General features: G+C 34.2%; 5 protein-coding genes across 7 annotated transcripts; 3 read left to right on the forward strand and 2 right to left on the reverse strand.

The window, feature by feature from the left end:
• The first annotated feature begins 694 nt into the window (after positions 1 to 694).
• On the forward strand, positions 695 to 5,376 carry LOC106370806 (ARF guanine-nucleotide exchange factor GNL2). The gene is made up of 3 exons (XM_013810788.3): positions 695 to 1,227; positions 1,409 to 1,938; positions 2,064 to 5,376. Exons 1-3 carry the CDS (start codon positions 742 to 744, stop codon positions 5,167 to 5,169), a joined length of 4,122 nt encoding a protein of 1,373 aa, XP_013666242.2. The 5' UTR covers positions 695 to 741; the 3' UTR covers positions 5,170 to 5,376.
• Positions 5,377 to 6,253: 877 nt separating this feature from the next.
• On the forward strand, positions 6,254 to 7,932 carry BNAA10G15560D. Of its 2 annotated transcripts, XM_048743134.1 has the most exons (3): positions 6,254 to 6,486; positions 6,527 to 7,018; positions 7,697 to 7,932. In XM_048743134.1, exon 2 carries the CDS (start codon positions 6,544 to 6,546, stop codon positions 6,997 to 6,999), a length of 456 nt encoding a protein of 151 aa, XP_048599091.1. In that variant the 5' UTR covers positions 6,254 to 6,486; positions 6,527 to 6,543; the 3' UTR covers positions 7,000 to 7,018; positions 7,697 to 7,932. The 2 variants fall into 2 exon arrangements, with proteins under 2 accessions (XP_048599091.1, XP_048599092.1); XM_048743135.1 differs by lacking the exon at positions 6,254 to 6,486 and having other exon boundaries at positions 6,513 to 7,018.
• Positions 7,933 to 9,462: 1,530 nt separating this feature from the next.
• On the forward strand, positions 9,463 to 11,908 carry LOC106371799 (aldehyde oxidase GLOX1). The gene is made up of 3 exons (XM_048743133.1): positions 9,463 to 10,118; positions 10,208 to 10,786; positions 11,014 to 11,908. Exons 1-3 carry the CDS (start codon positions 9,669 to 9,671, stop codon positions 11,755 to 11,757), a joined length of 1,773 nt encoding a protein of 590 aa, XP_048599090.1. The 5' UTR covers positions 9,463 to 9,668; the 3' UTR covers positions 11,758 to 11,908.
• A 1,364-nt stretch (positions 11,909 to 13,272) lies between these two features.
• LOC106370463 (rop guanine nucleotide exchange factor 10) lies at positions 13,273 to 16,449 on the reverse strand. Of its 2 annotated transcripts, XM_022693410.2 has the most exons (8): positions 16,287 to 16,446; positions 15,964 to 16,046; positions 15,523 to 15,639; positions 15,282 to 15,436; positions 15,119 to 15,193; positions 14,495 to 14,767; positions 14,088 to 14,414; positions 13,273 to 13,994 (listed from the first exon to the last, which is right to left on the reverse strand). In XM_022693410.2, the coding sequence occupies exons 3-8, from the start codon at positions 15,635 to 15,637 to the stop codon at positions 13,527 to 13,529; spliced, it is 1,413 nt and encodes a 470-aa protein (XP_022549131.2). In that variant the 5' UTR covers positions 15,638 to 15,639; positions 15,964 to 16,046; positions 16,287 to 16,446; the 3' UTR covers positions 13,273 to 13,526. The 2 variants fall into 2 exon arrangements, with proteins under 2 accessions (XP_022549131.2, XP_013665922.2); XM_013810468.3 differs by having other exon boundaries at positions 15,964 to 16,449.
• Positions 16,450 to 22,184: 5,735 nt separating this feature from the next.
• LOC106371800 (aspartate aminotransferase, cytoplasmic isozyme 1-like) lies at positions 22,185 to 25,923 on the reverse strand. Its single transcript, XM_022693411.2, has 12 exons — positions 25,673 to 25,923; positions 25,303 to 25,374; positions 25,122 to 25,183; positions 24,937 to 25,020; positions 24,748 to 24,847; positions 24,536 to 24,656; positions 24,096 to 24,259; positions 23,807 to 23,944; positions 23,505 to 23,626; positions 23,039 to 23,133; positions 22,824 to 22,944; positions 22,185 to 22,461 (listed from the first exon to the last, which is right to left on the reverse strand). The coding sequence occupies exons 1-12, from the start codon at positions 25,724 to 25,726 to the stop codon at positions 22,377 to 22,379; spliced, it is 1,218 nt and encodes a 405-aa protein (XP_022549132.1). The 5' UTR covers positions 25,727 to 25,923; the 3' UTR covers positions 22,185 to 22,376.
• Positions 25,924 to 26,132: the final 209 nt, after the last annotated feature.

Below are 26,132 nucleotides of genomic sequence, written 5' to 3' on the forward strand. Positions count from 1 at the left end.
AAATCTGTATTGGAAGATTTATTTTTATCGAAATCAGTGGAAGAGGTTATTTTGTGATCAGAAAATGTTTTACGAATTTTTTATCCCTTTCAAAATACACTACAAAGTTACAAATTTTTCCTCATTCATCAATAGTTTTCTAACAACATTGTAGAGTTTTATTGAAATAAACATATTTAACCTAGGTTTAATCCAAATAATACGTTTTAATTTTGTGCTTGCATTTCTTACATTAGTGCTATCTTAAGCCATAGAGAAATTGATGGTGGCTAAGACAAGTGGTTGAAATTAAAATCACCCATTACTAAGTCTCAGCCACAAAACATACATTTCAAATTAATATCTAGATTAAAAAAATTGATGTTATAATTATTATTTGAACTGTAATAATTATTTGTTTATGACTTTTTTTTATTTAAACAACAAAATGGATATAATGTAAAAATGGAAATAGAAAGGATTAATTGAAAAGTTAATTAATATCTATATTAAGAAATTTGATGTTTTGTTTCATAGAGAAATTGGCGGCAGATGATCGAGTTTTCCTTGATATGTGAAGACAAGTGGTTGAAATTAAAATCACCCATTACTAAGTCTCAGCCACTAAAACATACATTCCAAATATAGTTTATGTGTTTGCACTAACCAAGGCAAGACCTTACATAGACAAGATAAATAAGGAAATAGTTTCTAAATGTTTTTCTTCCTTGTCGGTAAAAAGAGTGTGGTAAGGTGAGAGACATGGAGAGAGCCGTGGTGAAAGCAAAGCGTAAAGAGTTAGGGATTTCATGTATGCTTAACACAGAGGTTGGTGCAGTCCTTGCTGTCATCCGTAGACCCATCTCAGAAAGTTACCTTTCTCCACAAGAAACAGACCATTGTGATTCATCAGTCCAACAATCTCTCAAATCTCTGAGAGCCCTTATCTTCAACCCTCAGCAAGAATGGCGCACCATAGATCCTTCGGTTTACCTCTCGCCTTTCCTTGAAGTCATTCAAAGCGATGAGATCCCCGCAAGTGCCACAGCGGTGGCTTTGTCCTCAATCTTGAAGATTCTTAAGATTGAAATCTTTGATGAGAAAAGTCCTGGTGCTAAAGATGCTATGAACTCTATTGTCTCTGGGATCACTAGTTGTCGTTTGGAGAAAACAGATTCGATATCTGAAGATGCAGTGATGATGAGGATCCTTCAAGTTCTAACCGGAGTCATGAAACATCCAGCCTCGGTTTGTTTGTCTTTTGCTTTTACGAATAAAATAACATATCGGTAGTTGAAGAATTAATAAACAAATATATAAAAAAATTAGGATCAATACATTTATAGCAATTAGTTTTAATTTGGAAGCTCATAACATGACTTTTTCTCTTTTAGATCAAAGTTTTCTAATAAGATGTGAATTAACACAGGAGTTACTAGAAGATCAAGCGGTTTGCACAATAGTCAACACATGTTTCCAAGTTGTACAACAATCTGCTGGTAGAGGAGATCTTCTCCAGCGCAATGGAAGATACACAATGCATGAGCTGATTCAGATCATCTTCTCTAGGTTACCTGACTTTGAAGTCAGAGGAGAAGACGGTGGTGAAGATTCAGAGTCTGACACCGACGAAATCGACATGAACAGCGGATATGGAATACGTTGTTGCATCGACATCTTTCATTTCTTATGTTCTTTGCTCAATGTTGTTGAGGTTGTCGAGAACTCGGAAGGGACAAGCGTCCACACCGCGGACGAGGATGTGCAGATTTTCGCTTTGGTCTTAATCAACAGCGCCATTGAGTTAAGCGGTGATGCTATAGGGCAACATCCAAAGCTTCTTAGGATGGTTCAAGACGATTTGTTTCACCATTTGATCCATTATGGAGCTTCTTCAAGCCCTCTTGTCCTCTCTATGATCTCTAGTTGTATCCTTAACATCTATCACTTCCTCCGCAAGTAAGTCCTCTGTTTCTTCACTTACAAGTAAACCTAAGTGCTAAAATAATGTCTATCTTTTACATCATCTGTTTCTTGTCTTACAAGTAAACCGAAATGCTAAGACAATTTCTTCTTTTTATTAGGTTTGTGAGGCTACAACTTGAAGCTTTCTTCTCCTTTGTGTTACTTAAAGTTACAGCTTTCACAGGCTTCCTTCAGTTACAAGAAGTTGCACTTGAAGGGCTAATCAATTTTTGTAGACAACCTGCGTTCATAGTTGAAGCATATGTGAACTATGATTGTGATCCCATATGTAGGAATGTTTTTGAAGAGACAGGCAAAGTTCTATGCAGACACACCTTCCCTACATCTGGTCCCTTAACCTCTATGCAAATCCAAGCCTTTGAAGGTCTTGTGATCTTGATTCACAACATCGCCGACAATATGGATAGAGAGGAAGATGAAGGTGGTGAGGAAGAAGACTCAAACGCTATCAAGCCAAGCCCGGTTGAGATTAACGAGTACATACCCTTTTGGATAGAGAAGCCAAAAGAGGATTTTGAGACATGGGTGGAGCATATAAGAGTAAGGAAAGCACAAAAGAGGAAGCTAGCTATAGCTGCTAACCATTTTAATAGAGATGAGAAAAAGGGTTTGGAGTATTTGAAGTATAACCACTTAGTCTCTGACCCTCCTGATCCAATGGCATTAGCTTCTTTCTTCAGATTCACACCAGGTTTGGACAAGACAATGATTGGAGATTACCTTGGAGACCCTGACGAGTTGCATCTCAGTGTTCTCAAAAGCTTCACACATACATTTGAGTTCACAGGCATGAATCTTGATACTGCTTTAAGAACATTCTTGGAGTCGTTTCGGCTACCAGGAGAGTCTCAAAAGATTGAACGTATGATTGAAGCTTTCTCCGAGAGGTTCTATAATCAACAGTCTTCAGAGATCTTTGCAAGTAAAGACACTGTCCATATCCTCTGCTACTCGCTAATCATGCTCAACACAGATCAACACAACCCTCAGGTTAAGAAGAAAATGACTGAAGACGAGTTCATCCGCAACAACAGAGCCATCAACGCTGGAAAAGACCTTCCAAGAGAGTACCTATCAGAGCTGTTTCAATCCATTTCAACAAACGCATTCGCCTTATCGACACATTCAGGTCCGGTGGAGATGAATCCAAACAGATGGATTGAGCTGATGAACAGAACAAGGACCACACAGCCTTTGAGTATGTGCCAGTTTGATCGGCGAATAGGAAGAGACATGTTTGCAACCATAGCAGGTCCATCTATAGCTGCAGTTTCAGCCTTCTTCGAGCATTCAGACGACGACGAAGTGCTTCACGAGTGCGTTGACGCTTTGATCTCTATAGCCAGAGTTGCTCAGTACGGTCTTGAAGACATTCTCGACGAGCTAATCGCTTCCTTTTGTAAATTCACAACGCTGTTGAACCCTTACACCACGCCTGAAGAGACTCTCTTCGCGTTTAGCCACGACATGAAACCTAGAATGGCTACTCTCGCGGTCTTCACGCTCGCTAACAGCTTCGGAGATTCCATCAGAGGAGGGTGGAGGAACATTGTGGACTGTCTCTTGAAGCTAAGAAAGCTCCAGCTTCTTCCGCAGTCTGCTATAGAGTTCGAGACAACGGAAGAAGAAGCCTTATCCGAATCTGACCTAAACATGCTTGCGAGCCAAGAAAACAAATTCAACAGGAGACAAGGGTCTAGCTTAATGGGTAGATTCTCACACTTCTTGGCGTTAGACAGCGTTGAAGAATCCGTAGCTCTAGGGATGAGCGAGTTTGAGCAGAATCTCAAAGTCATCAAACAATGCAGAATCGGTCAAATCTTCAGCAAAAGCTCGGTGTTACCTGACGTTGCAGTATTAAACCTAGGCCGTTCTCTAATCTACGCAGCCGCAGGGAAAGGACAAAAGTTTAGCACGGCGATAGAGGAAGAAGAGACGGTTAAATTCTGCTGGGACTTGATCATAGCTGTGGCCTTATCCAACATCCACCGGTTCAACATGTTCTGGCCTAGCTACCATGAGTATCTCCTCAACGTAGCTAACTTCCCTCTCTTCTCCCCCATCCCTTTCGTCGAAAAAGGCATCCCGGGCTTGTTTAAAGTCTGCATAAAGATTCTCGCTGCTAACCTTCAAGATCAGCTCCCGGAGGAGCTGATCTTCAGGTCGATAACGATCATGTGGAAGATAGATAAAGAGATTATCGACACTTGTTACGACACGATAACAGAGTTTGTCAGCAGGATTATCACGGACCACTCCGCTAGTCTCCAAACTCAGATCGGTTGGAAAAGCGTTTTGCAGCTGCTCTCTTTGTGCGGGAGACATCCCGAGACCAAGGAGCAAGCTGTTGACGCTCTCATCGGTCTAATGTCCACCAACGCGTCCCATCTCTCCCAGTCAAGCTACGCGTATTGCATTGACTGCTCCTTCAGCTTCGTCGCGTTGCGAAACAGCGCGGTTGAGAAGAACTTGACGATACTAGACCTCATGACGGAGTCAGTTACAATGTTAATACAATGGTACAAGACAGCATCCACAGAGACGGTAAACAACTTCAGCGTGGCTAGCAACACGAGCAGCTCATCCTCAGTGGAGGAGAACAGTTTGAGAGGAGTCAACTTCGTTCACCACCTCTTCCTCAAACTCTCCGAGGCTTTTCGAAAAACGACGCTAGCGCGACGTGAAGAGATACGCAACAGAGCGGTGACGTCGCTAGAGAGAAGCTTCACCATGGCGCACGAGGATCTCGGGTTCACGCCGTCGGGTTGCATCTACTGCATAGACCATGTGATCTTCCCGACGATAGATGACTTGCACGAGAAGCTACTGGACTATTCGAGGCGCGAGAGCGCGGAGAGGGAGATGAGGAGCATGGAAGGGACGTTGAAGATAGCGATGAAGATGCTCAAGAACGTGTTTTTGCATTACTTGGAGCAGATTGTTGGGAGTGCGGAGTTTAGGACGTTTTGGTTGGGGGTGTTGAGGAGGATGGACACGTGTATGAAGGCGGATTTGGGGGAGTATGGTGATAACAAGCTTCAGGAGGTGGTGCCTGAGCTTTTGACTACAATGATTGGGACGATGAAGGAGAAGGAGATTTTGGTGCAGAAGGAGGATGATGATCTTTGGGAGATTACTTATATTCAGATTCAGTGGATTGCTCCTTCGTTAAAGGATGAGCTATTCCCTGATGAAGATATGTAGACCTTTAAATTGGTTGATGCCACTTAATAAAAATTTAGTTGATGCAATTTAAATTGGTTGATACAGACATGTTAAGCTTAGTTTTATTATGTTTTAATAAAAATCACGTCTAATTAGAGGATCATACAATCTTTCAAAAAAATTCTATGCAATATTCTGAAAATAATTTTAAATTTAGTGATAACAATAAACTTCATAAGTTAATGCCCTATAAATTAAGGATTGACGATCTATTTTTCCATGAAAACTATCATATATCACCATTTCTACACGAAGTTAAGATTTTATTCTATACATCCATCGAATAAATGTTAAATAGATGTTTCCCATTAATTCAAAGTTCGAATCATTTTTAAAACTCAACTTAAGAGTTTGAAATATACACCCCTAAACCATGATTAAGGTTGGTTTAATGTGTACAAAGTATATTCTTAACCATTAGACACCTAACAAAACTCAAATTAAATTACACCAATACAACTCAAATTAAACCAAAAATACCCTATAAAAATAACTAATCTCACACTCGTCCAAAATAAAACCAAAAGTTAGAAAACCAAAGAATAAAAATTCGCAAATCATCAAAATCGAGAAGAACAGAATTATTTTATGCCTATAGTTTTAATAATTTGGAGATCTTGACCATTTATTTAATGAATGTGAGATTAGCTATTTTAATATAAAAATTATTGGTTTAATTTGGATTTTAATTGGTGTTTAATGGTTAAGTATATTTTGGTACACATTAAACCAAACTTAATTACGAGTTAAATACAATTCAAACTTTAAATCATGAAAAACAGGTATTTAACATTCATTCAAAAGATAATAATTACGGGTTATGTGGACATTGTGTTATATAATAGTTACGAAAGGGAAATAGATCATCAGCCCATAAATTAATAATATACTAAATTAATAGTTTAAAATTTAATTTAATTTAATAGAGAATATCATACAATTATAAATAATAATATATGAAATTTAGAAGAAAAATAAATAAATATATGATTCTATCAAAATATAATTATAGTTACTATATATAAATTTTATATAATATAAGGAAAAACCTTGTATTATTTTTAAAATAAGCTATATTTTTATATATTATTTATTAAACTGCATCTAAAATATATATATATATATATATAATAAATATTTAAGACAAAAAAGACATCAAGTAATATAATAATAGAATAGGAATTCAAAGTCAACAAAAACGACAAAACCAAGTCTCCAAAACGAAAAGTCTCCCAAATAGATAAACAAAAACAGAGGACTCTGCTAAAAAGTTTCTGTGGATTCGAAGCTTTTTACTTTTCTTTTTTTTTTTTTTGCTAACATTTGAGCTTTTTACTTTTCGCCAGGACGAACATGAAGATCTCTCTCTTCTTTGTCTCGTTCCTCGTCCTCTTACCTCTCTCCCTACAGGACCCAATCCCAAAAGTCAAAGCACCAAGTCGGGCCCACGCGGAGCTCACGAGCCATGGTTTCCCGATAGGACTCCTCCCTCTCTCCGTCAAGGACTACTACATCAACAAAACCTCCGGCGACTTCTCCCTTCTCCTCCACGGAACGTGCAAAATCACGCTTCCTCCCGACAACTACCTCGCGACTTATTCGGACAAGGTGACGGGTCGGATCACGCACGGTCAGATCGCGGAGCTCCGTGGGATTCGTGTCAGGGCGTTTTATCAGTGGTGGTCTATCACCGGGATTCGATCCTCAGGGGATAATCTTGTCTTCGAGGTCGGTGTCGTAACCGCCAAGTACCCTTCGAAGAATTTCGACGAGAGTCTTGATTGCGAAGGACAACGAGCTTCTTCTTGATTCAGTTCACGACGTAAAGGTTATATCCGTCGACAAATTCATATTTTTTAATTCTGTATTATGGACTTAAGATATCCAAAGTTTTATTTTTCTAAATGCCTCAAGAATATCACTCTGTTTGATGCCAATGAGGTAGGGGTAGTATCTTCCTTTGAGATGTTTTAGAGATATATGTTTTGTTTTAGGGCTTTTGTTTTATATGTCAGTTCTATCTGTTCCATTAGTTGTCTGGGATTTGACATCTGAGGTAATAATGGATTCAAATGTTGGATCTTTGTAACCACGTAAGTTATCTTGCCAATGTGGTTTTTGTTTCATATTGTCTTTCTAAGCTTTATTAGAAATTGTCTGCCTTATTGCTGATCTTCCTTCTCCTGCACGCATTTACCGCCATAATTTGAGTGTCATATAGTCTTTATGTTTTGAATTTTTTTTTGGCTTTTGTCTGTGTCTTCCTTTCACCATTGGACTGATCTTTTGATAGGTTAACCTTTCATGGCCAATTATAACAGTAACAAAATCTATGGTTGTCCATTTAAACTTTTAAGGTCATGGTGTGTATTGATTCAGAGATGCCTTGGATGCTACGTTCTTGTTAGGAGCCTAAATGTTTATGTAGATTGCTTTTCTTAGTTTCCAATATTTTCAGCGCTTGGATGGTTTTATTAGGTTATTAACGAGTGGTTCTCGTCTACAGTGCATGCAGGTTTGTGAAGCCAGGAGAAACAAGTGAAAGCTGATTTGTAATATATCTATCTCCATCCGATAATATATAAAAGCTTGAAATGTAAAACAGCATCTAAAACCATGACTTCATTCTTGTTTTCTCTGCAAACTAAAGGGCTCATAAAGGCTTGTAAGTTGTGAACCAAATATTTGTTAATATGTGATTTGGGACTTAAAACATACCAAGCACGATCCATTTTGTTGCTCCGGCTCGATCTCCTTTACTTCCAATTGGGCTCCAAAGTACAAACTTTCGTTAAAGGAGGATGAATCTTTCAATTCATTATGTTCTAAGGACATGCCCATGATTAACTATTACAATAAGGTTCTCAAGTTTAAGATACTCTTTTAGTTTTTATTTCCTATCAAGATTCTATCAATGTATCTGCCGTAATATCAGAAAGTTTTCATCAAGAAAAGTAGCCGCAAGGTAGTTGTTTTGTATTATTATGTCCACTAATTTTTTGATCTATCATTTTCTCGTAAGCTTTTCCCTAATACGCCGTGATACTTATCTCCCTCCTATAAGAAAGAGTGGGCACATGCTTATAATGGTTACACTTCACCTTTAAAGGTAAAGCAGAACACTTGAAACATAAAGTAAATTAAGTCATACGGAATACAGTTGGTTGGATCTTTCCGTGTAGATTTTGCGTGAACATCATCTTCTTTTCTGGTTTGGAAGTTATGAATAAATGATGCATATTATAATTTTCGTGAACTAATGCCTAAGTAATTTTGGCGCACTGCAGTACAGCTTGAAACAACATCCTTCTTTACCACGCTCTTAGAAGAATACCACACTTGCACACGTCACACCTGAGTAAAAGTTGTACATGCATGCATGGATCCGTAGATCCTAAAATAACTTATGATCAAAAGTTTAATCCGGGAAAGAAAAGATGACGTGACCAACGATATCTTTAAAACACAACGATGTAATCAGATTCCAATAGGCAAAGATGGATTTTATTGATGAACAAGACTCAATATAATAAGAGAAACGAGATCCAATATTACAAATGAGATCGATAAGAAAAAAGAGAAGTGAAATAAGGTCGATGTGTGTTAAGCTCTCTCTAGGGTTTTCTCGATGTCCTTTCTTTGTTTCCGACGATCTCCTTTTATAATCGATTGACTTCGGATTTCTCTCAACTTCCTCGCGATCTCCGATTCTTTAAATCGATCCGGACTTGCATGGATCGGGCTTTTGATAGGTTGCACAACCGATTTATTCAGGCCCATCAAAATCTGACCGAAATTGGGTCCAACACATACCATAGTCCATAACACCGTCATATTATTCTACACGAGTAGACGCGGCCTTATTCATTACATATTCATATGTTATGGCTTTTTAATTTCTATTGGAATATCAATCCAAATTCTACATCAAATGGACAAAAATATAACTAACGTCAAATTCTAATTAGTAATAATATTTTTGGAAATAAGCCAGAAACAAATTCACGTGAACTTTTTCACGTCAGTCCAAAATAACTAATACCACGTTAAAGAATAGAGCTAAACTTGAATTTGAAAATCTAACCATACGAAAAATGTTTTAAAGGAAAGAGTTATTAGCTGTATGGCTGTATCTAAGTCTAACTATGAAATTACCGTCTCTATTATATTGTCTGCAACCACGTAATTCTAAAAGAGCACAAGAGACAGATATGAAACCCCAAATCTTTTTCTTTTATTAAAGAGTCTCCACAAAACTAGAAGTTGTTTAGGAAAGACGTCTTCTCACCACACGTTTAAAAATAGCAAACGCTAAAAATAAACACTAGTACAAGAACCTATAAAATACGCTGAGACAAAAACTTATTACTCAGGCATTCATAATTTAAATAAGCCTGGGATCATAATTTCTCATCTCCCCCAACTAAAACCGGGGACGACTAAAAATAAAATAAAAATCTAAAAAAATTAAAAAAAAAATGAGAGCCTCAACAAGAGTCATATGGACAGTATCTGTCCTTATGCTAGCGGCTGTGTCCGATGCCATCTTCCCTCTACCATTTCTTCCCTTCCTCCCTGGCTTCAACAACGTTCACGACCACGATGATGTGGAGGTTGCTAAGCCAGTGGTTACCGGTGGAAAAGCTGGAGGAAAAAGGAGATCAGGCGGTGCTCTAGAAGCTCAGACAAACTGGCCTGGAAAGTGGGAGTTGTTCTTGGAAAACTCGGGTGTGTCAGCTATGCATGCAGGTCTGATGCCACTCATCAACCAGGTCCAATTCTATGACGCAACCATCTGGAGAATCTCAAAGATTAAGTTGCCTCCGGGTGTTCCATGCCACGTCGTCAATGCCAAGACCAACAAGATCGATTGTTGGGCTCATTCGGTTCTCATTGATGTCAACAACGGTGCCATTAAGCCTCTATCCGTATGTATCATATCCCCATTCACATACATAATATCTAGCATAATTTGGAATTTTATTAAACATCTCTATTCACATACTTTTAATGATAGCTTGCCACTGATACATGGTGCTCGTCTGGAGGTCTGACCGTCAACGGAACAATGGTGAGCACTGGAGGATACGGAGGAGGAGCCAACACGGCGAGGTACCTAGCGGCTTGTCCAAACTGCCAATGGCATGAATACCCTCAGGCTTTGGCTGCGAAGAGATGGTACTCAACGCAAGCCACTCTCCCTGACGGAAAGTTCTTCATTATTGGAGGACGTGACGCCATGAACTACGAGTACATCCCAGAGGAAGGACAAAACAACAAGAAGATCTACGACTCATTGCTCCTTAAGCAAACAGACGACCCGGAAGAGAACAACCTCTACCCTTTCGTATGGCTTAACACCGACGGTAACCTCTTCATCTTCGCAAACAACAGATCCATCCTCCTAAGCCCCAAAACAAACCAGGTCATCAAAGAGTTCCCTCAGCTCCCAGGTGGTTCCCGTAACTACCCTGGATCAGGCTCCTCAGCACTCCTCCCCATCCATCTTTACATGAAAAACCCTAAAGTCATCCCTGCTGAGGTCCTCGTCTGCGGTGGAACCCGACACGACGCTTATTACCGTGCCAGCAAAAAGGTATTGTTGGAACCAAACTTTATAAGCCATGTTTCAAGGCCGGATACAGTCTAATGAAACATTAGTCTTACGATCCAAATTTTTTAGAATTTATATATATAAAAATAGCTTCTCAAATTGTATTAAAAAAAGAAAGTAAAAAAATTTCTTTAGTATAGCACAAAATTTTAGATCAGGTTTTCTTTTTGAACTGAGTAAAATGTTGATTTATTTTTGTGGTCCTGTAGGTATTCGAACCAGCACTACAGGACTGTGCAAGGATAAGAATCAACAGCGCTAAGCCTCGATGGAAGATAGAGACTATGCCAACTCCACGAGTCATGAGTGACACCGTCATCCTCCCTAACGGAGACATACTCCTAGTCAACGGAGGTAAACGTGGATGTTCAGGATGGGGCTACGGTAAAGACCCTAACTTCGCTCCCACCTTGTACAAGCCTCGTGCCGCCCGTGGAAAGCGTTTCAGAGAGCTCGCAGCCACCAACATCCCACGTATGTACCACTCCGTCGCCATCGCTATCCCCGACGGTAAGGTTCTCGTCGCTGGAAGCAACACCAACGACGGTTACAAGTACAACGTTGAGTTCCCTACGGAGCTTCGCGTTGAGAAATTCTCACCACCTTACCTCGACCCGGCACTAGCCACCTTGAGGCCAAAGATCGCCACGTCACCAAAACAGATCAGATACGGACAGAACTTCAACGTGAAGGTCAACCTTAACCAAAAGGACGTGACCAAGCAGAGTCTCAAGCTTACCATGTTAGCTCCATCCTTTACCACGCACAGTATCTCCATGAACATGAGGATGCTTCTGTTGGGTGTCGGTGGTGTTAACCCTGCTGGTGGCGCTTCTTTTGAAATCCAGACGGTTGCACCACCCAGTGGAAATGTTGCACCGCCCGGTTACTATCTTCTCTTCGCCGTCTACAAAGGTGTTCCCAGCACTGGTGAATGGATTCAGATCGTCTAAGGATGAATTTTTTTAACCCATTTTTCTGTATGCCGTAACATCTTTATTATGTGAAAGAAAAATCTCGTAATGTTAAGTTTTTTGGTACTTTTCTATAAAATTTGTATATGCCATGATTAATGTATCCAAATTCCTTTGTGTGTTGTGTTTCTCAGTGATTCCATGGTTCGTCCTAAATTTTGTATCGGAGCAAAATTAAACAAATTATAAATATATCTCCAATCCTTTTTTTATATTTTCTTTTATAATAGTATTTAATTTAAAAGTTCATGCCATGCATCCACTTTTATTTCATTTTTAATCATGTTTTTATTTTATATTAATGGAAAGAAATTACATTTTTATTTAATTTTATACCATTTAAATGTTGAATATCGAGTATATATAGATTAATTATTTAGCATAATGATGATGGATGTTATTTTTAATTTTCTTTTGTTTAATCTTAAAACTAGGTTAAGATCCGCGTCTTGCGCGGGATAAATGTTATATATATATTATTTTTAAGTATTATATATTTTTTACATATTATGAAATAATAAATTTATATTGAATAATTAAAAATTTAGTAACTATTACGTATATAATTAAATTGGTACAAATACTTAAATAAATTTTATTAATCCACACAAACACTTTTTTCTATTTTATATGGTAAAAAATTAAGTTTAAATGATATTAACATAGATATATAGTACATTTTTAACATTGACATCTATTAAAAATATTTTATACTCATGTTATTTTTGATCATTTTTATTTATTTATAACAAAAAATTTAAATCACTGATAACAATACAAAAATTTGTGGGATATTTAATAGTTGTAGTAGTTTATAATTTTAAAAACATTCAATTCAAAGTTTAAAATCTAAATATTAAGTTGTCAATAATTGTTCAAAATGTTTATCAAAAAAATTCAAAGCAAATTTCGAAACTAATATACTTACGTATTTTATATGGTATATAATTTATTTTTTAAAATATTAATATACATATAATAATATTTATTAAATGAGACTTTTTAGTTATGTAATTTCATAATCATTTGTATCTTGTTATAACAGAAATTTTAAATCATGGATCACAAAAATTTCAATGTGAGATTTTTAACAACTTTATTCATTTATATTTGTTTTTAAAAATTCAAAATATAACATATACGAAAAATCTAAATTTTTATTATATAGTTAATGTGGTTGTTTAATTTATTTTAATAAGTTAAAATTTTAAAAAATGATAGAGAATAGACTAATTTTTATCAAATTTTCATTATTCAAAATCATTAATTGTCATATATACTTAAGCCACATTAGTCAATTCCGTGAATTTTATTTAAGGAAACAATGAAGAAAATTTATGATTAATTTATGGTTAGTTTAATAAAAAACTTATTATATATTTATATGGACCAACATATTTTTCTAAGGAATCAAAAAATGATTGTGGTGATGACATGTGGCTACAAAAATATGTTGCAATGCTTCTCTTTTAATATATAAGGGATTTTAATAGATTATCAAAACCCTTTCGTATTTACCCAAACCACACTTCCCTCTTCAAAAAAGAACAGGAAGCAATATATAGTCAAACAAGCAAAACAAACATGATCAACCAGGTGAATAAACACAAGAAAAAAATCTACCACAAGTGTCGTCAAACACTAAGATGCATGTCCAAATCCTAAGCCAATGCCTGCATTTTTTTGTATATGTACAAAGTCCTCTCTCTCTCTCTTCTCTCTCCTCTCTTCTATGCTCTACTTGGTTGTTAGTGTCTCTCAGTGGGGCTTCTCATGTTCTCTAACTTTGCTAGAAATGAAAGTTTCTTTGGTAGAGCTCTTGGAGACTTCATCATCGGCTTCTCCAAAGCTCTTGGAGATTTCATCATCAGCTTCTCCAAAGCTCTTGGAGACTTCACCACCGTCTTCTCCTGCTCAGCTTTGTGGAAGAGTTCTATATCACTCATCGAACAATGCTTCTTTGTATCTGATGACAATCTCCACCCTATGAGTTCTGATAGTTTCCTCGAGTTTGGCGTTTCTGCCGACTCCATCTTTTCGGTTTCCTCATATTCAGATTCCACCTCACTTTCAGCTGATCTTCTCTCTGCCTCTGCCATCAGCTGTCTTTGAACTAGCGCATCGGCTTCAAGGACATCCTCTATTCTTGACATGATCTTGGAAGCAAGATTTTCTAAAACCCTCGAATAGCTCTCCAAAATCGCCTGTCCAATGTCCTGTGAAAGACCCACGATAACAAGCTCTTATTAAGTTTTTAATAAAATTTAGCATGCTGATGTTTATTTTTTCTTTCTTGTTTTTTACGTTACCTTGTTGTTTTTAATCTTGGAGACTTCAAGTGAAGATTGTGGGATCCCAGGGTATTGGTGTTTAAGCATAACTAAAACAGTCTCAGCTCGGACCTCTAAAAGCTCCCTCTTCTCCAAGCTAACAGAGGATCCCCACTGTGATCTCCCATCTTTCTCTTTCTGGTTCATCTTCCTCTTCCATATAACCATGGAGGCTTCAATCCTGTTCTTTAGATCAAGAACTTTGTGCTCCGTTGACAAATCCAAGAAAGAAAGGAAGTAGTCAGGAACAAAGTGTTCATCTGTTAAGATCTTGTAAAGGAAATCTCCAAGGATTGTCTTCCCATTCTACAAAACAACAACAACTATATATTAGCTTAGCGGTAAAAGAATAATTAAGAACATTCATGAAGAAGTTAATTAATAACCTTTGGAAGGGAGTCAATGTAGTGGTCAGGAATGTTCATTTCAGACAATACTACATCATTAATAGCTGTGGCGGCTTTGAGGACTTGTGCCACAGAATATTTTTGACTTTGCAACAGTTTACGTGATTCTTCAGACAATCCATCCGATGGAACCTTAACAACTGGTACCCACCAGTTCTCATCCCTCCTCCAGTCTCCATTGTTCGATGTATCCTCAACATCTCTTGGGACATACCAAAAGTCTTTCTGGTCTTTAAAGTTGTCCAAAGTCTCCTGCCAAAATGATAACTTGTATTAATAGGATGGCATCACAAGACGCAATTACATATATGCATGGAACTCATTTAAATCTATTTTTGAGTTTGTTATCCTATATAGATCTTAAAGTAAACAAAAGTGTGTTTTATCCGCATTTTATTAAGTTAGAGTGTGAACAGGTATCATGATCTATACATGCACACTTGAATGGGATGATAATATAGTATTTGACGTTTACATTTATGTTTATACTTGCAAACATTGTTGTGTTTTATAGAAAAATAAAATAAAACATTTTCTTCTTGTAGCAAACGTTAAAACTTAACAATCATGTGGTATTCCATGAGGATGCAGTTAAAAACTCACGAGAAGAACCGAGTCAAGCTTGCGTAAGGCTGGAATGTTCATCAGCAAATCATCTCTTTGTTTGGTCACCATGATCTACAAAAGATCAAATTAAAGATTTATAAGATAAATAGTCACGAGGAGTATTGTGTTTACGTAACTGACTAATAGTCCATGCATTCACCTCAGTGAATGCTCCATTTTTGCCCATTTGTTTAGAAGGAACAAACTGGACAATGTGATCAACCACAGACAATAAGAAATTCATTTCTTTCCTCCAAATCATTTTAGTCTCCGGATACATAGGCTGCAATTTCATCTGCTCCCCGAACACAGAATCTGTCAATACCAAAGCCACGAGTAGTTTGTCAATTTTTAACAATTCCAATAAGTCAATTACGGATATAATAGTCTCAAATATTTACCAGCGAGGTTGGTGATGGCATTTGACAAAGCTAACGCAGATGTCACGCCTTCACTACCGCCTGACATGTCCTCTCCAAGCAGCAGTTTTGCGAATCTTGCCTTCATTGCTTCCATGTCTGAAACATATATAAATGCACATATGACGTAAGAACTAATCTAAAATAAAGATAAGTAAATATCTACTACTAATTGATTTTTCAGATCATCTAACCCATGTATATACAGAACTGCACTCTAAATGCAATTCATATACCATATACAATGTGTGTGGTTTCTCCAAACAAAAACATTTTCAATTTCACCCATATTTTGTTAAAAAGTGATTACTATTTATATGTATCATGTTTTGTGTGGGGTCAAACATAAGATATCATGTTATTTGTTTAAATTACACGCGAGGGCAAATTATAAAATAAGCCCATATTAAGAGGTAAACAAACCTGATGTCCTGTTTTGCCTGCCTCTACGAGTCCTCTGAGCCGATGGTATAGCGTGTACAGCAAGTTCGTGCTCCGGGGTATGCCTGCCATCCCCGCGAGAAGAAAATGATGAATGTCCAGAGTTCCGACCATCAAACATCTTTCTAAAACTGAAAGATCTTGGCCAGCTTATTTTACGTCCTAATGTCCTCACCATCCCCAATTTACTCCTCTCAATTTATCTTTCCCCACACACACTTTTTTTTTCTTTCTCAGATCTTACATAATATAAAAAAGCAAATGAAATACACAAATGAGAAGAGAAGAAGGCAAAAGAGACGTACAGATCAAGAACTAGTCCGTTCGCTCTCCATTGTCTCTGTTCTTTCACCACGGAATGAAACAAAACACATACCAAAAAATAAGTGGAGCAAAAAAAAATACTTTATGTTCTGTATAATTTTCCAGTGATGTTCTGTTTTTGAGGTGTGGTGGAAGTAAATGAAACAGATAAATGTTGATGTATACTCTTTCTAGGGGTGGAGAGACAACGTGCGGTGCATGTTGTACAAAAGAAGGCAATATACTTTTTCAAGACTTTTTATTTATTTACAAGATATGAGCCCGTTGCGTTGCAACGGGTTTTTGTTTAATGTTTTATTTTAATAAAAATTAAAACATAAAATGATAAATCATTTTATTATAGTATTATGATTGTTTTTTGCATATGTTTTTTGAGATTTATTTTATAATTAAAAAAACTTCACATATAAGTTCAAGTTAATATTTGTATTTTATAATCCAGGTGTATAGATGAGTTGTTATAAACTTTATACTAAGAATTAGAGAAAATACTATAAATAAACATTTAAACTGAAAACAATCTGAAAATAAAAAATGAAAAATAAAAGGAAATAAAAGTTAAATACACCAATCGAATCAATGACAATATTATACATGTTCTTATGTACTAATTTAATATTTTATTATATAAGTCTATAAATATTTATTTTGCTAGGATTTTTTAAAAAAGGAAAACATTCTATTTTATAAATCTCCTTTTTATTTACAATTAAAAAAACACTCTTTTACAATTTTGTTTAAGATTTTAGAAAATGTAAATTATTGTCATATAACCTATTACAAATATCTTCTCTTTAGAATTTCATAAAAAACAATATTGCTATCAAATAATTATTTTCTGGTATTAATAAATATTTTTAAATAGATATTTTTTATAATTCATACCAATACTAATTATACACTTCTTTTGTTAATTAAATAATTTTTAGTATCATGTTCATCATCAAACACTCTCTTAAAAATAATATCAAATAAAGTTTTACAATTCTTTTTTGGTTAGGACTTAAAAATATTATACAAATTTCTTTTGTTTTAGATTTTGTTTTATAAAAAAGGAAAACAACTATCTAATATTCTTTTACAGTTTTGTAGCATTTTAGAAAAGGAAATTAATATTACATAATTTTTTACGATTATATTTTGTCTAGGATTTAAAAAATAAAAGTTCTATCAAATAACTATTTCCAATTAATATTAACTATTTTCAAAAATTTTTTTTTTCAATACCATTAATATTTTTACCATTTTTCTTCTAAATTGAATAATTGTAACTATCATGTTTATCATTAAATTTCTGAAGTAAAAATTATTATTAAATAGAATTTTACAATTCTCTCTAGTCATGATTTAAAAAATAATTCTTAATTGGTTTAGATTAGAAAAGAATTTTTTTATAGAAATCCTTTTTATTTAAGATTTTAAGAAAAGAATAAGTTATTTTCACATAATGAAGGTTTTATTGACACATTCACAATCTAACTTTTTAATTGACACATATCACAATTGTATCAGGTAAAATATTTGAAGTTAATTTTGGTTTATTTTTTATCACAAAATTATTAAAAATTAAAGTTAATTAATTATAAAAAAAATATTACTTTTACGTTTTTATTTTATTTAGACTTTTAAAAAGGAAATTAATTATTTTATTTCATATAGATTTTTATACAATTATTTTATTTTTAATAGAAATTTTTTGTTTAATTATTTATATATTTTGTCTTATACATTACAAACATATATTTCTCATATGCACGTATACATATACGACAATAACATTATAATTAAAAGTTATGCTAGTATCATACGATGTAATAAAGATAATAAAAAAAGTGAGTTGTATCAAGAAATTAAAAGAAAATACTCAGGTAATACTTTTCATGTTAATACTATTGTGTTTTGTAAAAATAATATGTGGAAGCTTAAACCTAAATATAGATGTAAAATATTTGTAGATATTTTTTTGTCATAACTTTTTAACATACAATTATCTATTAAAAATGAAAGTTATTTACTTATAAGAAAATAATAAGAGTACTTTTACAATTTTCTTTTAATAATGCTTTTAAAAAAGTAATATTAATTATTTTAAAGTTAGTTTTTCTTCATGTTAATAATTTATTGTACTTGTAGGATCTTACAATTCGTTTTTGTTTAATATTTTTTTTTAAAGTTGATGTTTATCTTTTATAATTATCTACCTTAGTATATTTTAAAACAAAAAATACAATGAAAAATAATAATAATAATAATAATAGTAATAATAATAATAAGAATAAGAATCATAAATAATTTTTATAATTAATTTTTAAGAAAAATCATTTTTATTATTTTATTTTATATATTTTTGATTGTGATATAGTTTAACATATATCACATTTTTAAATATATAACTACCATGTGTCACAATCTTGTTAATTAGCAATTTTGAAGAACCAAGCTCAATATAATCTTTTATAATTATATTTTCATTAAAAGTTTAGAAAAGAAAAATTATATTAAGTAAATTGTTTCAAATATATTTTATAGGATTTCGAAAAAGGAAAATTTCTAAAACCATTACTACTAAATATTTTTAAAATTCGTTTTTACTATCAAATAAATTTTAAAAGTAGTTTTTTTCAAAAAAAAATTATTATTTTATTATATATATTTTTAGTATTTTATATATTTAAACACATGTCATAATATTAGAAGGAAAATTATTATCAAATAATCTTTTGCAATTATATTTTGAATAAGATTTTAAAAAAGGAAAATTACTATTAAACAATATATATAATAAGATTTTTAATAAAATTCGTTTTGTTAATATCTTATTATATATTTTTTTAATTATGAGATAGATTAACACATGTCACAATCTTATTCATTTTTATTATTTTATTATATATATGTGTAATCATTATATATTTAAAAAAATGTCACAATATTATAAGGAAAATTATTATCAAATAGTCTTTTGCAATTATATTTTGATTAGGATTTTAAAAAAGGAAAATTACTATTAAATAATATTTTAATTATTTTTTGATAAAATTTGTTTTTGTTAATATTTTAGTATATATATTTTTAATAATGAGATAGATTAACACATGTCACAATCATAAAATATATAATTGCCATGTACCGCGATCATGTTAATTAGCAACTTTGAAGAACCAAGGTTTATATAATAAGATTCGTTTTGTTAATATCTTATTATATATATTTTTAATAATAAGATAGATTAACACATGTCACAATCTTATTCATTTTTATTATCTTATTATATATATGTGTAATCGTTATATATTTAAACAAATGTCACAATATTATAAGGAAAGTTATTATCAAATAGTTTTTTGCAATTATATTTTGATTAGAATTTTAAAAAAGGAAAATTACTATTAAATAATATTTTAATTACTTTTTGATAAAATTAGTTTTTGTTAATATTTTAGTATATATATTTTTAATAATAAGATAGATTAACACATGTCACAATCATAAAATATATAATTGCCATGTGTCGCGATCATGTTAATTAGCAATTTTGAAGAACCAAGCTTTGTATAATAAGATAAGGAAAATTATTATCAAATAGTTTTTTGCAATTATATTTTGATTAGGATTTTAAAAAAGGAAAATTACTATTGAATAATATTTTAATTACTTTTTGATAAAATTAGTTTTTGTTAATATTTTAGTATATATATTTTTAATAATAAGATAGATTAACACATGTCACAATCATAAAATATATAATTGTCATGTGTCGCGATCATGTTAATTAGCAACTTTGAAGAACCAAGCTTTATATAATAAGATTTGATCTTTCAGCTATTCTTATAACTTGTTTTTAATATTTCTATTACTGAAAAGGAAGTTGTCATGATATAAAATTTTGAGTCATACATTTTACAAAGAAAGAGGCATTAAACACATATAAACTTAAGTTTAAAAGACGATAAAGAGATATGACCGAACCTTCAACTTCGATTAAATGAAAGTTATCCAAACAGGGAAACTAGCGGCGACCCCGCCTGTTACCACGTTCACGGTTACCCCTTCCAGCCGCTACAGGATGTCATTGCAGCTCCTTCGCATTTGCTGACGGTTTTACCGGCCTTTCCAGAAGGATTTTTTGCTTAAGGTTTAGCGGTTTAAATATTTATATTATAATTTACTTCACACTGCTCAGGTTTAGTGCTTAAGTATTTATAAAGAGGCCTAAAGCATGTTGCTTAACATGCCTTATGTACGAGCCGGCGGTCTAGCCGAGACTACTAAACAATTGAGCAATTATAATATAGATTCGGATCATATGGAACAAGCATAGAAAAGCATAAATAAAACTAAAGATACCAGCATAAGCCAGTAAGTTAGGACAAATAATATAAAATCATTATACTAGCATATTAGCTAAGAACATCTCCTACATTTCTTTAGTTTTACTCCAAAATGGAATTTGGAGTAAAATATCCTCTAATCTTAGATTTTTCATTTCACAATAAAGTAAAAATAAAATTACTCCAAAAATAAAGTGTACTGTATTAGGTTCAAGATACAAGAAGTTGAACATTAATATCCTTTATACACTTACCAACACAAATAATACCGCATTGTTCAATCATTCTTTGTTACTCAACTCATCTTGAGCTCTTAGTTGACCTTTTTTTATTTATTCGAATCCATTGTACATGTTTCTACGAAAAAATGCCAAGACATAAAACCAGAACAATAAAATAAAGAAAGTCAAATAATGAGAAACTCTTATCCATACTTGCTTCAAACAATCTTGGTGGGATGACAAACATGTAGGAGCGGAGAAGAAATACAGTAGAGATAAAGTGGTATATATATAACTGGAGGTTGATACATTGTCTTAGAAAGCTTTGAATATCTACTTGAGTATTTTAATTCCTGGTTGGAGGGTTTGCTAGAGCTCCCCTATGGGGGTTAGTGACCCAATCATCCAGCGCTTCATGCTGTATGTGCATTACATATAGTTGATCATGATGATAGTCCTCCAAGTCATCTCGTAAAGCATTGTTGTTAATCTTCTTGGTTCTGGAAATCTTCAATATTCTCTTGATTACCCTCCTCTTTGGTTCCATTATGGTTTTTGCCTTTGTAATTTGACTTTGTAATAGATTATATAAGCTCATTTACAGTGTTCTTGAGCTCTTTAAGCTTCCCGTTGGTCTAGCCGTGCTGTTTCACTTATGCTGCATGTTTCTTCGTGGAGCTCAAGTATTTGCATGTCCTTTATATGTCCATGTTCATAAATTTGTATGTTTTAAATGTATAATTGTATTTGGTTTCGGATTAATCATTGGTACTGATAAGACCTATAGCAAGTTCTAAAAACAGTAAAATCATATTTATTTTTACATGGCATTGTATTCTAAACAGTAAATATTTTACGTTTTCTTATAACCGTAAGAAACTGAAGCATTGAACATCATTTTCAAATAACAGTTGACTTAGACAACACGTTTTAGTCAATCTCTTTTAAATGATAAGAAGAGGGATGAACGTAGTTAGTTGGGGGCAAGTAAGGCGCCGACTCTTCACCAAGTCTAAAACATCTCCGTATATCCTCCTAATTAAAAGGATTGATTTTTAATGTCTGAACGATATGGTTTTTATTTTAATCGTTTACTCACGTCGTGTAATTTATCATTTTGAAAAGTAGTGATCATTTCAAATTTACAACAATAACTACAGGTTACATATATAGTGTTATCCATACGCAACGAGTTATTTCGTTCATTGCGGTTTCTACACCATTTGGCACCAAGTAAATGTCCTTAAATGCAATGAATCTAAATCATCTCTTGATGAAGCCGACAATAGAATCAGTGAACATAAACATATTAGATAACAATGCAAACTATAATAACCAATATTTTCATTCAACATTGCAAAATTCAAATCAGAATCCTCTGTTTGATTGGTTCAACCATCCTCAGTCAAAAGGAAACATATGAATAACCATCGGAAAAATACAAAGCATAAAACCAAGATGGCTCTCTGTTTTTATCGTTTTTCATTTTATTCGACGAAACAACAATCGCTACTATAGCTTAGACGACGCGGGTAACTGCAGCATGGATAGCGTCAACGAGGTGAGGCACCGTCTTCGTACTGAGACCTGCCATGCTTATTCTCCTGCAATACACAATATCACTCTTCTCAATTTCAACCTCAGGATCTTCATGAACTTAAACATTCTGGTTACACCATATATAAGATCATTTCTATTTTCCTTTGTTTCATACAACTGTAATTTCAATAGCAAATAATTGCTTTATATGAACTTCTACGCAACTATGTTGGGTCACATACCTAAAAGAACATGATGAAAGTATGAAACGCGTGGACTATATTTTGAACTATGTGATGCTTAAACTAAGCTTGTTTAATATAGCTAGAGAATAGAATACTGATGGTTCTAGGCGTTGTAGAAACTAAACTCCATCATATGCCTAAGAAAATTTGAAAATAAAGATAACTATATAAGTTGGCCTCACCCGTCAGATGTCATGTAAATGTGATACTCTTTGGTCATGAAGGCAACTTGCTCCTTGTTCAATCCAGTAAAAGTAAACATGCCAATCTGTTTGATAATGTGACTCCAATCACCAGGTGTTCCTGCAAGCCAGACAACGTCTCATGCGCAAGAGCTTATAAAATAGGCACCACTAAAGATGAAATAAAAGAGAGAAGACAAGCATTAAAAATGAACCTTTCGCTTGTAGAGCTTCAAATAACTGTTGGCGCATGCTAATTATACGGTCAGCCATTCCTTTCAGCTCGATGGTCCAGTCGTTGTACATATCGCTGTCAAGATGTAAACAAAGAATGTTTAGAAACATGGAGCAGATTCTAATTCCATAAAGAGATTCATTACAAGCTTGATAACACAAATGAAATTTTAGTGATTATGCATTATTCCACAGAGAATGATACTTGGCACAACCATATCTACATATAATAGACTATCAAACTACTGCGTATGGTAGAAACGGTAGAGATATGTCTTTCCGCTTAATTCAGAAAAAAAATATCACGCCAGCTTACATTTTAGTAAATATTTGTGCACATAATCATCTAAACGCAAGTGTACTTCTACTTCATTAACTCAGATTTAAAGGTCCCTTGCCCAACCAAAAATATTTGAAAGTGGGTAAATTGATGCTCCCAACATATACCTGCTTTTGAGAATGGTGGCAACAATTGATGCTCCATGAATAGGTGGGCTCGAATACATGGGACGCACAACAAGTTTCACCTGGCTCTCAACCTTACTAGCCACATCAGCCGACTTGCACACCTTTACATTAGGTAAGAAAAATATTAGATGCGCTTTTCGAAATACTGTATTCGTGTAATATACAAAAACTACTAAACTATGGCAGGATAAACAGCAAACCCATAGAAAGTGCTTCTGACAATAATGCAGATGGATACAAGGATAGAATCAAAGATGAAACTGAGAAGTTTGGTTCCTTACAATGCTAAGGGCACCAACACGCTCCCCATAAAGTCCCATATTTTTGGCATAACTTTGAGCTATCAAGCATTCACCGCCATCAGCAACAAACGTACGGACAGAGTGTGCGTCTGTGTCAAGGCTACCACTAGCAAAACCCTGCAAATGTGATAGGAAAATTAAGAGTCAGACTTCTCGTTTTATACATAATAGATCAGATCAAATTCAAACATAAAGTATACTTGGTTTAATTTGTTTGTAACCAACCGTTGAATAAAGCAACGAAGCAAAGACTTATTGAATGAGTTACCTGATATGCACTATCAAAAAAGGGCAATAAGCTCTTGGATCTTATTAGTTGTCGAATCTGTTCCCACTGTTCGGGGGTTGGGTCAACTCCAGTGGGATTGTGTGCACATGCATGAAGTAAGACAATAGCTCCAGATGGTGCAGCGCCAAGATCCTCGAGCAACCCTGTTTATTTTTGCATCAAGGGTCAAGGCTACATGATATACCTTTTAATAAAATTTGTTGACAGAATGCAATCTTAAGATCTATTTCCTTATTCTTATTCTAAACGTTAGACTGCAAGAGTATGGTCAGTACACTTCGAGAAATTATCATTTTTGGAAAAGTAAAGTGGATGGACACATCAAGACATCAAGCAATAACCATGAAAGAACGCAGGTCGGTGTAGCAAACAGGAAGGTGAAGACAAAATCCATAGAAATAAATAATTAAAAAAAAAACCTTGGAAGTCAAGCCCACGGGTTGCAGGATCATAGTAACGGTAGTACTCCACAGACAAGCCTGCCAAGTTGAAAACTTTGGGATGGTTTCCCCAAGTCGGTTTTGGAATGAAAATGACACTCTGGAAGAACGAGAACCACAGTTAGCAACAGTTCCTTTGATTACTTGATTCAATTACCATAACATAAAACTAGAAAGCGAGAAACTTTTACTTGGTGGTAGTGTTTCTTGAGAAACTCAGCCCCAACTCTCAAAGAACCAGTACCAGACAAGCACTGGATCGTAGCAACTCTACTCTCTTGAATAGCAGGACTGCCAATCAAAACAAGATCATATAAAAGCTACAAACAAAGACAGAGCAAAACCACATATTAAACATTGAAAGGCCATATGAGATTTACCTATCAGCACCTAAGATGAGTTTGGCGCTAAGTTTGTTGAAATCAGCGAGTCCAGCAATGGGAATATACTCCTTGACACGGGACCTTAAAAGAGAGGAATAGAGACAAATGTGTAGTCATTAGCCAAAAAAAAAAAAAGAATCAATCACACGAGGAGGTTTAGTAACAATGTTGGAATAACTCACGGATCGTTGACTAGCTGTTGCTCTGCTCTACGCACCACGTCGAGAACAAGGGGCTTCCCTTCCTTTAAAAATCCAACAAGTTAAAAAAAAATAACTAACAAATCAAAACCTAAGCTTACAAAATAGCTAATCGAAGTATTGCAACTACAAAGATGCTTAGAAGGTAGGCAGAGGAAACAACCTCAGTTCGATAGGCGCCAACACCCAAATTGAGCTTCGATGGGCTTGGATCATTGTTGTAAGCAACTGTTACCTGTTTTCCACAAACAAACAAAAAAAAGAAAAAAAGCAAACGTTAAACCTCAAATCACAGATCACTAAGAAACTCAAATCATTGCTGGAATCAGTTATCTAGTGTGGCAGGAGATCATCAGATTAATAAGCCTTCGCAGTAACCGACACGGATCTTATCGTAAAAGCTTAATTACGGATCAAAACAGAGGGAGAGAGACGCACTAAAAATCCATAAAGTAACTTTGTGAGATCGGATTTAGAATCGCCAACTAAAAAAATAATAATAAGTAAAGATGGATCTAGAGAGAGAGACGTACACCGAGAATAGGATCTTCGGGAGCACGATCGACGTTGGAGAAGACGGAGTCCATTAGAGCAAGGATCGCAGTGGAGAGATCGGATGAATTAGAGAGAGAGAGTTGTATCAAACAAATAAATTAGCTGTGAATGAATAATGCGACTCTCGAAACCGTCTCTCTGTGGGCGCAGCGCAGCAGTTTATTCTTTAACTTTTTCCGGACAACTCCTTGTTCACCAAGTCCATTATTTTCTTCATTTCTTTCTTACATAAATATTCTTAACTTCCATATTTTAAGTAAATTATGTTTTCGTTAAATTCTTTCAAATCTATAAATGTTAATATTCTTCCTAAATTTTCTTTCCTTCTTTGTCTTTTCTGAATATTCGTATATTGATTTCCCAATTTTTAAATTTTATTATGTTGGTTTGTGTATCAGATCAGTTTTGTTTGTTACACATTATTTGAACTTTCTTCAG

This window comes from Brassica napus, chromosome A10, assembly GCF_020379485.1.
Source record: "Brassica napus cultivar Da-Ae chromosome A10, Da-Ae, whole genome shotgun sequence".
In the NCBI taxonomy this organism is placed as follows: domain Eukaryota; kingdom Viridiplantae; phylum Streptophyta; class Magnoliopsida; order Brassicales; family Brassicaceae; genus Brassica; species Brassica napus.

Excerpts from the sequence above, each read along its gene's own strand:
- LOC106371800 (XM_022693411.2), bottom strand. The coding sequence starts at position 25,726 with ATGGACTCCGTCTTCTCCAACGTCGATCGTGCTCCCGAAGATCCTATT. Across the intron at positions 24,848-24,936 it reads CTCATCTTAGGTGCTGATAG|TCCTGCTATTCAAGAGAGTA; the intron begins GTAAATCTCATA and ends TTTGATTGGCAG. Across the intron at positions 22,462-22,823 it reads ATTTACATGACATCTGACGG|GAGAATAAGCATGGCAGGTC; the intron begins GTGAGGCCAACT and ends TGTGTATTGCAG.
- LOC106370806 (XM_013810788.3), top strand. The coding sequence starts at position 742 with ATGGAGAGAGCCGTGGTGAAAGCAAAGCGTAAAGAGTTAGGGATTTCA. Across the intron at positions 1,228-1,408 it reads TCATGAAACATCCAGCCTCG|GAGTTACTAGAAGATCAAGC; the intron begins GTTTGTTTGTCT and ends GAATTAACACAG. Across the intron at positions 1,939-2,063 it reads ATCTATCACTTCCTCCGCAA|GTTTGTGAGGCTACAACTTG; the intron begins GTAAGTCCTCTG and ends TCTTTTTATTAG.
- BNAA10G15560D (XM_048743134.1), top strand. The coding sequence starts at position 6,544 with ATGAAGATCTCTCTCTTCTTTGTCTCGTTCCTCGTCCTCTTACCTCTC.
- LOC106370463 (XM_013810468.3), bottom strand. The coding sequence starts at position 16,159 with ATGGTGAGGACATTAGGACGTAAAATAAGCTGGCCAAGATCTTTCAGT. Across the intron at positions 14,415-14,494 it reads ACATTGACTCCCTTCCAAAG|AATGGGAAGACAATCCTTGG; the intron begins GTTATTAATTAA and ends GTTGTTTTGTAG. Across the intron at positions 13,995-14,087 it reads CCAAGATTAAAAACAACAAG|GACATTGGACAGGCGATTTT; the intron begins GTAACGTAAAAA and ends GGTCTTTCACAG.
- LOC106371799 (XM_048743133.1), top strand. The coding sequence starts at position 9,669 with ATGAGAGCCTCAACAAGAGTCATATGGACAGTATCTGTCCTTATGCTA. Across the intron at positions 10,119-10,207 it reads GTGCCATTAAGCCTCTATCC|CTTGCCACTGATACATGGTG; the intron begins GTATGTATCATA and ends TTTTAATGATAG. Across the intron at positions 10,787-11,013 it reads ATTACCGTGCCAGCAAAAAG|GTATTCGAACCAGCACTACA; the intron begins GTATTGTTGGAA and ends GTGGTCCTGTAG.